At 35.5% G+C, this 12,444-nt stretch overlaps 1 protein-coding gene across 1 annotated transcript; it reads left to right on the plus strand.

The window, feature by feature from the left end:
- Positions 1-2,816: 2,816 nt before the first annotated feature.
- LOC109215999 lies at positions 2,817-7,037 on the plus strand. Its single transcript, XM_019380126.1, has 4 exons — positions 2,817-2,959; positions 4,537-4,798; positions 4,896-4,948; positions 6,551-7,037. The coding sequence occupies exons 1-4, from the start codon at positions 2,917-2,919 to the stop codon at positions 6,775-6,777; spliced, it is 585 nt and encodes a 194-aa protein (XP_019235671.1). The 5' UTR covers positions 2,817-2,916; the 3' UTR covers positions 6,778-7,037.
- The last annotated feature ends 5,407 nt before the right edge of the window (positions 7,038-12,444 follow it).

Here is a 12,444-nt window from a genome sequence, read left to right on the forward strand (position 1 = left end):
ATTTTGAGAAATTTTACAGCGTTTAATTGGGTAAAAAATAGAAATATCCTGATTTATAACTTAATTGAAAATTGCCCATAGTTTTAAAAGTAATCGAAATATAACCCTTTTTTATGTGAAAATAAAATCTAAACAATGACACCCTCAAAATTCCAGAAAAATTCCAGCATAATATGCCAAAGTTCGACTTATTTACATATTAGATTCCTCCAATATAATATGTTAGAATTCGTAATATGCTAGAGCTCCAACACAATATGTTGGAAGTTTTTATACAGGAGTCCCATAATCCAGCATATTATGCTGGAACTTTCTGTGTTTCAGCTGGGGTACTTTTTCCAGATTTACTCTCCGTGTTAAATCATGGTTACTTTTTAATAACTTTGCAAATACTGACTATTTTTCAATAACAACCCGTAAAAATGGCTATGCATACCATTTTGACTTCATGATTCCAAAAGATTTATTTATAGCTCCTACCCCTTTATACCACAAAAGTTTGCTGTCTAAGGGAACTGATGGAATCTCTTATACACAAATACACAAAAGATTTGGTTCTATCATCACTACTCCTTCCCGTCATTCTTTTTATTAGAAAAATCATCCCTATTCCTTTTATATAAAAGATTTCTATTATAGTGGGAAATCATAATTTCTTTTTAATAGAAAAGAATCACCCCTAATCTTTATTCTAAGGAATCGCTTGGTTGGTGGGATAAAGGATAATAATTTCGAGATAAAATGTAAGATTATTTCATCCCGCATTTGATTATGGGCATTAATGAGTCCCGAAAATCATTTTGTACCAAAATGGTAAGATAGCTATCCATGTAGCCCGTGATTTAGCAGGGTTGGGCTAGAATTTTTGAGGCCCATTTAAAAACGAGGCTTTTAAGCCCGGCCCGAGTAAGCTCGTGGCCCGCGAGGCTTGACTGAGACTGGGCTGGGCCGGCCCGTGGGCCTAATAAAAATATTTATTTAAAATATATAAAATATAAAAAGTATATTGCCTCTAGCGATGGAAAGTCAAAATTAGATCTTTACTTAGATGAATCAAAGCTTGATCTTGAAAAGTTTCAAGAGATGGATGTTGTCATGTATTGGCTGGACCATTCTAGAAAATATCTCGATCTTCAGTGATTGCGCGTGATATACTTAGTATTCCTATTACCATTGTAGCATCAGAATCAACATTTAGCATTAGTGGGCGTGTTCTAACAAAGTACAGAAGTTGCATCCATCATGAAAATGTCCAAACACTTGATACTACTTGAAATTGGTTGCACGACTTTTTTCAAACTCAAATTGATAATATTTTTTTTATGTGAATTTGAATATTATTAGTTTTTAAAATTTAATTATTCTTAATAGTTAACTAATTAATATTGCATATGAATTGTAGATGTAGATGAAAGTGAAAATGTTAAGACAACCTTGTCACAAGCGAATTCAAATGTGTTTGATAAAGATGATCCGTTGGATATCCCATAATCGTCATGGGCGTTCTCTTGAATAGTTTGTTTTGAGTTTTGACTTTTAGTGAATGAAATATAGTCTTTTCTTTTATCTATTTATTGTTTATTGTGATATACTGAAACAATATAAAAAGTTATTAAGTTTGTGAAATTTATTCAATAAGACATTTTTTAACTTTTAAATACTTATCTTTTTTTTTTAGGTTAGAACTTAAAGATAAAATATAAAATTATATTTTAAAAAATGATGGGTCGGCCCGTGGGGGCCTGCGGCCCACATAGGGCTGGGGTGGGCTGACAATTATAAGGCCCATCAAAATGGTGGGCTAGAAAAATTTCCTATGCATTATGGATGGAAAGGAATACACGTATTTTTGAGCAAAGATATCGTAACAGTGAAGTATCAGCACGAGAAATAGCTTATATATGTAATGTTAGAGTAGTTCCTAGAGCTAGAAAACAAATGCAGCAGTTTTTGATAGTAGAGTAACTTAGTTTAGCTGTTCTGTAACTCAGTAGAATAGTTGATGATGAGATAGTCAGCAGAGTTTTATGCTGGACTATGGATTTGTACAGATTGATCTTTGGTGATTAATACAAAAGAAGTTAATTACCAAAAAAAAATGGTGGGCTAGCCCAGCCCAGCCTGTCTATTGCTAAGGCCCACGTGGGTTGGGCTGGGTTGGGCTAACCCGGCCCGGCCCGACCCATATTAACAGCTCTACATGTAGAAGGTGAGATAACTAGTCTCATGGGATATTTCAACCCATAGGATATTCTCGTCTATCTCATCCTGGTATCGTTTGGTACGAGATAAGGACAATAATTTCGGAATAGAATTTCAGATTGTATTAATTTCATGTGTGATTATAAGTATTAACTAATACAAAAAAATTATATTAAAATAGCGAAATAGTAATCCCATAGAATATTTTACCCCATAAGAGATTAAGATTTATCCCACTATTATACTAAATCATCGCTTAGTATCAGAGGCGGATATAGGATTTAAATTTTATGAGTTCAACTTTTAAGGTTTTAACATTGAACTCATTATATTTTAAAAGTTATGGATTTATATCTGCTATTTTATAATTTTAACAAATTTTTATTTTTTTTTACTCCGCATCAAAAGTTATAGGTTGAATTTAATACGTTATTTGCACACTACATCCTAGTATTACAATGGGAATCAGGGAAGTAACACATACCCCTAATAATCACTTGTAAAAAAAAATCCTATCTTTACCTTTGTTTTTTTCCCCAAGAACAAAAAAAAATGAAAATCCAGTTGGTCCCAAAAAACAATAAACCGACCAAAGCATATGTTTTTATGTCCGATTCCTTATTCTTTCCACGTCGGACTTACATCAGACACAACTTCACTTCTGATCGAAAATCTCATATCTGAAATCTAGCTCCAGAAATCTAGCTCTTACCAATGTCTGAAGCAAAATCACAACCACCTTCAACTTCCTCGTCAGGTAACCGTTTCGCACTTTTAATTTTCTTTCTGGGATTTTTCAAACAAATTAGAGTTTGATTTCCATTAACATAGGAATCTCAGTTCAATAAACTTTAATTTAACCCTTTCATTTAACCGAACCATCATTTCTGCATTTTTAATTAATCGAGTTACTGTATATAATAGAGGGTGTTCATGTAAGACGATCTTAGATGATTGGGGCATGTTAAGAGGAGAGGCAGTGCCCCGGTGAGGAGGTATGAGAGGGTAGCGTTGGAGGGCCGATGAAGAGGTAGAGGCAGGCCGAAAAACTATTGGGGAGAGGTGATTAGGCGAGATATGGCGTTGCTCTAGCTGACTGAAGACATGGCTATGGATAGGACGGTGTGGAGGTTGAGAATAAAAGTAGAGGGTTAGGTAGCCGAGTGTTGTCCTTGTTTGTCACAGTAGCTTTGATACATCACTTAGTGTCCTTCGTGTTCTATCCCTAGATTGATGTTATTACTTGTTGCTGCCTTGTTTCGGTTTTCTGATGGCATTACTTAGTGTTAGTTTTGTATTTTCGCTCGGTTGTCAGATTGATTTCCTTGTTATTGCCCCTTCTCTTTTTCCTTCCGGAGCCGAGGGTCTACTGAAAACAACCTCTCTGTCTTTTTAAAGGCAAGGGTAAAGTCTGTGTACACTCTACCCAGTACCCTCCCCAAACCCCACTTGTGGGACTATATTGGGTTTGTTGTTATTGTGGTTGCATGTAATACGAACTTAAAAATAAATTTCGGTTAAAGTTCTTAATACCCAAATCAGTCAAAAACCATAAGTTTATAAGCACCTTTCATTTTGACCAAATTTTTGTTATTTTATAGATAATACTTTCTGTAATAGTATTATTTATTGAATCAAATTTGGACTTAAACATACTGCCAATGATAAGCTCATTTTATTGTAAACATCTTTATGTGTCATTTTAACACAAAAAGAAAGGAAAAATGTTGTCACCAAATACATCAACTGCTTATTATCAGTTTTAGCACTTTTATGCGAACACACTGCTTTTATTTGTAAAATAAAATTAGCTTCAACACTTTAAAAGTGTTTTTCGCACTTGATGCTTACCATCAAAGGTGGAGCCAGGATTTCAAACTTATGGGTTCGGGATTTTAATCCTTTTAAGTTATTGCATTCTAATTAATAATTTGTACATATTCAATGATTTTTTAAGATAAATATAGAGTTTGAACCAAAGCTACGGGTTCGTCCGAACCCGTTCCCCGTACTCTAGCTCCACCCTTGCTTACCATCTACCTTCGATCAATTATGTCAAACGGGCTCATAATATCCTATATATGGTATAGAAGGCATCAAAAAGAGTTTATGAGGTTTTGACTTTGAGTCATTCCGCAGCACTGCCTTCAGTTTTTGGGTTGGCCGCTTAGATTATTTTTCACGGGCCAAACTATTCCATATTTGGTCACTCAACAAATTGTTTTAAGATTTTTGGTTGGAAACCCAAATGCTTTCACATTTCTGTTCATTCGGTACTATGGTTTAAGATATCTGTTGTATAATGGACTGAATTTGATACTCGAATATTGATAGATAAAGATGTAAAGGCGCCTAATGTGTTTGAGAGAGTTAAAGAAGAGTTTGAGGCTATATTGCATAGTGAAAAACACTCACATCACCATCACAGAGAAACTCATGGTTTGCGCGATGATATTGATGAGAACACACCCGTTAGCAATGTGAAAGCACCTAACGTGTTTGAGAGAGCGAAGGAGGAAATCGAGGCTATTGTTCAGGCATTGCATCCGAAAAAGGAAAATCACAGTCATGATTCAACTTCAGATGGAGACAACAGGTTTCAAGAATAGGATTCTCTTGCAAAAACAGAGAATAAATGTTCCTGAGGATTTTTAGTTAGTTAATTTTTGCACTATTTTGTTGATGAATTGCAGGACTCATGGTGCAACGGCCGAGTTGAAGACACATAATCCAGATTCTCTTTCAGGTATGAACTCTATGATCCATCTTTAACGGATTGTTATAAATTCCATGATTCGTGATTATAATCACCTAGCAAGTGATTAATACTTAGACATTTTTTAAGTTGTGACATTTTTGTGTGCGTGTGTAAGCCGAGGGTCTTTTGGGTACAACCTCTCTAATCCACCAGGGTAGGGGTAAGGTTTGCGTACACACTACTCCCCAGACCCCACTTGTAGGATTATAATGGGTTTTTATCGTTGTTGTTATGTGTGTGTGTACCTCCTTTTACTGCCTTTCTTCAAAGTGATTACACTTTTTCCTATTTCATTTAGGGAATTACGTGACAATATTGCACGTATTTCTTTCATTGTCCATTTAGGCTTTATCTGCCTCGGTATAGAATGTTACGAGGAACAGTTTGTCTAATTTCTGGTATTTGGTGATCTTATATTGTAGAAAAGAGCGATAACTGTTTACTTTCAAGGAGAAAAATGGCTTAATTTCAAAACTATTTCATATGAATATTACAGTTTTCCCTTGAACTTCCAATAGCACAAGTCTAAATAAATTTGAACGTGAATCAATGCTTTTCCAAATTCAATACATTCTGATCGAAACTTCTGACTTTTCTGATCTAGATCATAAAATTCATTGAAGAGATGGAGTTTTGGCTGTAATCTAAAGGTATACGTAAGTGTTCCGGTGGCAAAAAGTTTTAGTTGTGGTTAAAAACACTGTTGGACTCTGCCTTCGGGAGGTCTTACTTTCACTTCCATCAAATACTACGAACACAATCAAACCTGACTTGCTTCCTCTTTTTGGTAGAACATTTTCTACGGCGATCTCTATCGGAAACAGCCTCTCTGCCCTATCGGGGTAGGGGTAAGGTCTGCGTACACATTACCCTCCCCATACCCCACTTTGTGGGATTTTACTGGGTAGTTGTTGTTGTTGTTGTATTTTCAATGGCGATCATTTTTGGGGCATTAAGCCGTTTTCTTCCAACCAAATGGAGTCCTAGATTTATTTGAAATTTATTGGCTAGTGGTATCAAATTATTATAAACTATCCGGTATTGCTAAAAAATTTCCTCATTTGGAAACAATTTCAAGAATTGAAAGAATTTTCATGGTGTTTGTTCCATGTATGTAATATGTGTCATTTACTGTAGTTTTTCCCTTCTTTTCTAAAATATATATAAAAAGAACACATCTAACCACTTACCGAAGTTTGCCCTTTCTTTACTTCATACGTATCCTCTACCCAGTGGCGGAACTAAGTCACTAGTAGAGTGACTGGGTTCAAACCGAACCCCCTTTGTCGGAAAATTACACTTTGTAAATAGAGTAAAAATGACCTTTTTTTACTATATGTGAGCTGTTGAATCCCCTTGACATGAAGAAAAATTCAGGTGTACTAGTAAAGGGGGGTTCAAATTGCTTTAGGTCATAGATTCGAATTTCAACTGTGACGTTCTAGAATTTTTTTGAATCCCCTTATATAAATTTTTGGTTCTGCCACGGGCTCTACCAAGTATTCAAAAGTCATCTTTCACATCATATTGTTGGTTAGAAGTTCAAATCCGTGTTCATCCTCTGATCATACTGTGGTTTTGTTTAAGCAGCGAACAAAGAAAAGATGCCTAATCAAAACGAGAGAATCGAGGAAGAGATAGGAGCAGATCTGCGCAGAGAAAAATCGCCACATCTTCATCACAAAGAAACTCATGGAAGGAGTGATGACATTGATGATAATACACCAATTAGTGAAGTTAAAGGTCCAAACATATTCGAACGAGCCAAGGAAGAAATCGAGGCCCTAGTTCACTCAATTCATCCAAAGAAGAAATAATCTGGCATTGCTACTCAACGAAGGAAAACGGATTGGAGATGTTTATCAGAAGAGGTTGACAAATATTTTTTCAGCTCAAGAAACGCACAGAAGTTAGTGTTGTTGCATATAACTGTCGTTGAGATAGACAATTTTTATCTGCGCTTTTATTCATTTTCCAAAATTTTTTACGTACTTTCCATGCAAAAGATTGATTATTGAACTTGCTTATATTTTGGTGTCTTTCATGCAGAAAATATAGGTGCTGAGATGTTTGTTCATGTATGCATTTTTGCTCGTATTATTTTAGGAGCCAGAAATGCTACTGACATGTGGACATTACTATCAATAATGTATTCCACATGCAGATTTCTTTAACAAAGCACCCCAAAAATGTCAATTGGTCCTATGAATAAAGTTCATATATGGAAATCTATACATGAAAAAAACGCATTGAAGCTTTCAATTTGCAACAATTTAAAAATAATGTGACCAGCAAACAAAACTAAGATGAAATGGAAGAGAAATCAAAGAAAAAAAAAAGATATAAGGGGGGGGGGGGGGAGGGGAGAATAGGGCGCGCAGAAATGAAAGAATTACAAGAAAATACACTTGACTTCATACCATAACAAAAAATAGCCCATATTTTTAAATTTTACCTGACCTAGCCCATATTTTGAAAGCACTAGCAAATTCAAAATATGTTTTCTTACAACCATTGCTTCTAAAAGCTATGCAGTTAAATCTATGTTCTCACAACCATTGCTTTTACTCTATTTTCTTCTCACATCTTCTACATATGCTTCAAGGGGCCGTCCGCCATTACTGCTTCTTCCCTGTGTCACCTGGTTGCAATGTAAGAAAATTGAAGATTCAACATTCCACCATTGAAGGCCATTCAAAGCTTTGCTTTCAAAAATAAGATTTTTTGAGTTTATTAGTTGTTTGGATTGGGTGTTATTCCAATTGATTGAAAATATCATACGGAGCTCAAAATTTAAATTTAAAGTGATTTGGAGTAGATTTGAGCAAGTTTTGAGTTAAATTTCAGAAAAAACACAAGGAAGAAGACGAAGTCAGATTTTTGTATAATTATGTATAATCTTGTATAATAGTGTATATGAGTGTATAAACACATCTTATACACTATTATACATTTTTATACACCTTTATACAAGCGCCTATAGACGAACTTCTTCCACGATTTTCAGTTGCAATTCTTGTTCAAAATCAGTCCAAATCTCCATTAAATGACTTCAAATTTTATATATAATCTCCTTATACTATTTCTAACAATTCTAGATAATACCCACTCCAAATTTCTCACAAAATCAAATTCTAAATCTAAACCCACATATTTAAACTTGTTAAAAATCTAATTCACCATCCAAATGGATTTGGTTTGTTGAACTAATATTTGAGTTACACTTATTGATTCGAAAATTAACTTAAACCTTGAGCAATCTTTTTTAAAAATTAAATAGTAATTTTGAGAACCTATTGGAGTTAGATGTTGAATCTTAGCATATTATTTTTGGGCTAATTGGTTGTAAAATGAAATATGTGCTATAAAATTGAAAAGTAAGGATCCCAGTTGTTTTTATGTGAAATTTTCCCCGGAGAGATGGGGGAAATAGGGTTTTGGCTTGAAATATTAAATTTAGATTTCTCACTACTGTGGTCGCAAACCCACTTAAATATTCTTTCATCATTTTAATTTTAACTTTGCGACCGATGTAGTCGCTTTGTTGGTCAACTAATATTTTTGACTTTGTATTGTCCGACCGAATCAGTCGCATAAGTGAAGGCAGAAAATTAGCACGCTATTTTCCCACTGCTTTCGTCGGAATACTAGTCGAATTTTTTTTTTAAAAAGTAATTAAAATTCAGTCTGTTTCCGACTACAACAGTCGCAAAAGTAGTCCCATTATTAGTAACTGCTTCATTTTCGGTCGAAAATTTCAGTCACAAATTAATATTTTTCTAGTAGTGACACTGATATTTAATCAGTAAAAAAGATTATTATTCCTTTATTAGTGATGTATTATTCGTATAGATGAACTTTGCTTCCGGCAAATGAATTTATAAATACTAAAAATAAAGTAAAAAACTTAGTATATATTGATAGTATAAAAAATGGGCAATCCGGTGTATAAGGCATCCCGCGTTCACGCGGGATTCGGGGAAGGGCTGCATCACAAAGGGTATGATGTAGCTAGCCTACCCTATTGCAAGCATTAATAACTGCTTCCACGTCTCGAATCCGCGACCTATAAATCACACAGAGACAACTTTATTATTGCCAGTACGAATTCTTATAATGTCTGTATATATATAACTTAACCTATTTGCTTAAGGAGGTAAAAAGAAGTTTCTTTTTTCCACCTAATTTTAGAATATCCACTCTTTGTTCAATTTTGGCAATCGCATTAATTAATACAACCAACAGAAAAGGGAAAAAAAATACCCTGCTGAATTTTCCTAAAGTTAAACTACTTTGAATCTTTGTATTTTCAATGCCATGGAGTACGAATAATGATATAACAAAAATCTTTGATACATTTTCGATGTCATGAAATTAACCACTAAACTATATTATGTTTTCTTTAAATGATAATAGCTGGTCTCAAATTTATTGCACTAAGAGTTCTAACACGTGCTTACTACAAACAACAAGCTATATAAAATTAATTAGCTAATTTGACTTTTAATCAAGGGTCTCTTTTTGAATTTCGAATGTGATAGAAGTCATGGAAGATCAATTGAAGCTACTGTGAAGAAGAAGATTCTGAGAGAAACTGAGAGAAGAAGAAAACAGACTTCATTTCATTTCAGAAAAATCGTATTCTGTACAAGAAGCTACAGTATTTAACAACCTAACTAACTTTACTCCTAACCGACTTAACTAACTCACTAACTAACTAACTCTAATTAACATTACAATTAAGCTTAACTACAATTAACTATCAACTTGTTACTTAGCTGCTAGCCAACACTCCCCCTCAAGCTGATGATTCAAACAAGTTCTTCAATCCAATTTTGTTCAGCAAGTATTCATGTTGAGCTTTTCCCAGTCCCTTTGTGAGCAAGTCTGCTAGTTGATCTTCTGTATTCACATACTCAGTTTTCAGCAGTCCCTGACTAAGTTTTCTCTCACAAAATGACAGTCTATGTCAATGTGTTTTGTTCTATCATAAAATATTGGATTGGCAGCTATTTGGATTGCTGCTTTGCTATCACATATCAGAGTTCTTGGCAGATCAATCTTGACACATAGTTCACTGAACAGGCTTGTTAACCATGTAACTTCTGCTGCACATGATGCCATACTTCTAAACTCTGCTTCTGCTGAACTTCTGGAGATAGTACTTTGCTTCTTAGACTTCCAGGATATCAGTGCATTGCCAAACTTGACTAAATACCCTGTAACTGATCTCCTTGTCTGTATGCATGCCCCCTAATCTGAGTCACATAAGTAGTCAGCTTACTTGATGATTCTGCAGGCATGAGCAGTCTCAGACCTGGTGCCTCCTTTTTATACCTTACCACTCCCAGTGTTGCTTCCATGTGAGAGATCTTAGGACAATGTATGAACTGGCTAAGGACCTGAACCACAAAGGCAATGTCTGGCCTGTCACACCTCCTTTTCACTACACCCGCAAGGCGTAAAGGAGTTTTTCCACTTAAAGGACAATCGGAACGGGATTTATCATTAAGATTCAGAGTCGCCACTTGGGAGATTAATGGTGTCCCAAGTCACCGGTTTAGAATCCCGAACCGAGGAAATTATGACTCTGTTAACAGTCCGCGAACCAGAAATCCAGGTAAGGAATTCTGTTAACCCGGGAGAAGGTGTTAGGCATTCCCGGGTTCCGTGGTTCTAGCACGGTCGCTCAACTGTCATATTTGGCTTATTTATTTGATTTTAGTACATGTTTTGGATTTATGTCTTTAGCTTTGAACTGCTTTTATTATTATTGTTTATTTTAAAAGAATTGCAACGTCGTGAAAACATGTCTCGAACCACGTCACATAAATGCACCCGTGGTTTTTGACACATTTTGACTTCGTTGGGATTTGGATTTGGGTCACATAAATGTGCACCCGTATTTAGGAATGTAAAATTATTTAAAGTGCGTACATAAAGAGACTATCGCGTTATTATCTTTGGGGAAGGCCGTGAAATTCGCTAACGGCCTATCCCGAATTCTAAGCATTTTAATATAATGTTTATTGAGGTCCCCGCAATTTGTAGTTTATTCATCGAGGCTCATCTCATTTTATTTTAAAGCCAACCTAAGAGCAACTACAATTATCTATTCAATTTTGACTCTAAAATAAAGGAAAAAGTCCTAATTAATTTGTTATAGAAAAAAAAAACTTCAGTCTGGCGCGTAAACGCTAACAAGTCAAATGTTGTTTCGGACTTGGGTCTAGAAGCCCAATATGTACGCTGGATCAGACCTCTCAACAGTGAGTCTCAGGCAGGCCCAATCCGGGCGATGATGGAACATGCCTTGTTCATGAGGCTAAGGGATCGAATCCCTGAATTAGGAGACCACAATTTGAACATATTACTCCAACTGAATCCAAACCAAACACCCGCTGAAACTAGCACGATATTTCACTCAATTGAACGAGACTATAGCATGTCAGTTTGGCATTCAAAAATTATCTAAATAGACTATCACACCCTTCTGACATTAAAAGGCAAACAATCAATTTACTGTCAAACTTAGATTTATCAATACTATAGCCATTAACTCTGCTAATAACAATACGAGATCCCAGTTGTCAATTACGAAACGACAATAAATTTAAACATGCTAACTTATCAAAACAAATTATCAAAGAATTAAGCTAATAATCAGAAATTAGAAACGATTAGAAACAAGAAATCAGAACCCAACACATAATCAAAATCAGAACAGAATTGGCAAAAATCAAAACGAAAAACTAACCTAAACACTAAAGCCACAGCATCAATTCAAACAAGAAATGATTGAACAAAGAAGAACTAAACTCAAAGCACTTGAATAAAACTATACCTAAACCAATGACAAAATTGCAAAGCAGTTTCATGTTATCAACTAATCATGGAGCAATAGCAAGTATAGAATTATTTTAAAACAACACGAAAAAAAATAAAAAAAACAGAAACAAAATCGAAGAAAACTCACTGATATGATCCTAGGGTTATGCCACCTGGTCGATTCAAAATTTGACCAACCCCGGCGAGATTTGAGAGCTTCTAATGACAGATTTGACATGAGGGAAGTGAGAAAGGGCCTTGGTGCGAATTTGGAGGCTGTCCGACGAACTAGGGTTTTGGGTCCGAGATTCGATTTAATATTCGAACGATTCTGGTAAGATTTAAGGTACAGGGCTTGGGGGGTTTGATGTAGGATATTAAGGCGGTTCCATGGTGTAATTTGGTACAATTTGGGTTACGTTGGGTCTTGGTCGGAATATTTTGATTCAATATTTGAGATGATTGGACGGGATTCGAGAGAAACGGGGGATGGATTCGTAAATGGGGGGAGAAGAAGAACTAGGGGTGTAATTTTTGTGGCGTTTGGAGGTTCTCCGCCGCCGTGGGCGATTTCCGGCGGAATTAGGGCGGAAGAATGGCGGAGATATGGTGGGGAAAGGCGGCGTTATGCCGGCGGCTAGGGTTTGTATTAGGGT

The sequence above is a fragment of the Nicotiana attenuata genome, unplaced genomic scaffold (assembly GCF_001879085.1).
Source record: "Nicotiana attenuata strain UT unplaced genomic scaffold, NIATTr2, whole genome shotgun sequence".
Lineage (NCBI taxonomy): Eukaryota > Viridiplantae > Streptophyta > Magnoliopsida > Solanales > Solanaceae > Nicotiana > Nicotiana attenuata.

What these genes read in the sequence shown, in the direction of transcription:
- LOC109215999 (XM_019380126.1), top strand. Translation starts at nt 2,917, where the DNA reads ATGTCTGAAGCAAAATCACAACCACCTTCAACTTCCTCGTCAG. An exon ending in ACTTCAGATGGAGACAACAG is followed by an intron (nt 4,799 to 4,895) that starts GTTTCAAGAATA and finishes GATGAATTGCAG; the next exon opens with GACTCATGGTGCAACGGCCG. An exon ending in TAATCCAGATTCTCTTTCAG is followed by an intron (nt 4,949 to 6,550) that starts GTATGAACTCTA and finishes TTGTTTAAGCAG; the next exon opens with CGAACAAAGAAAAGATGCCT.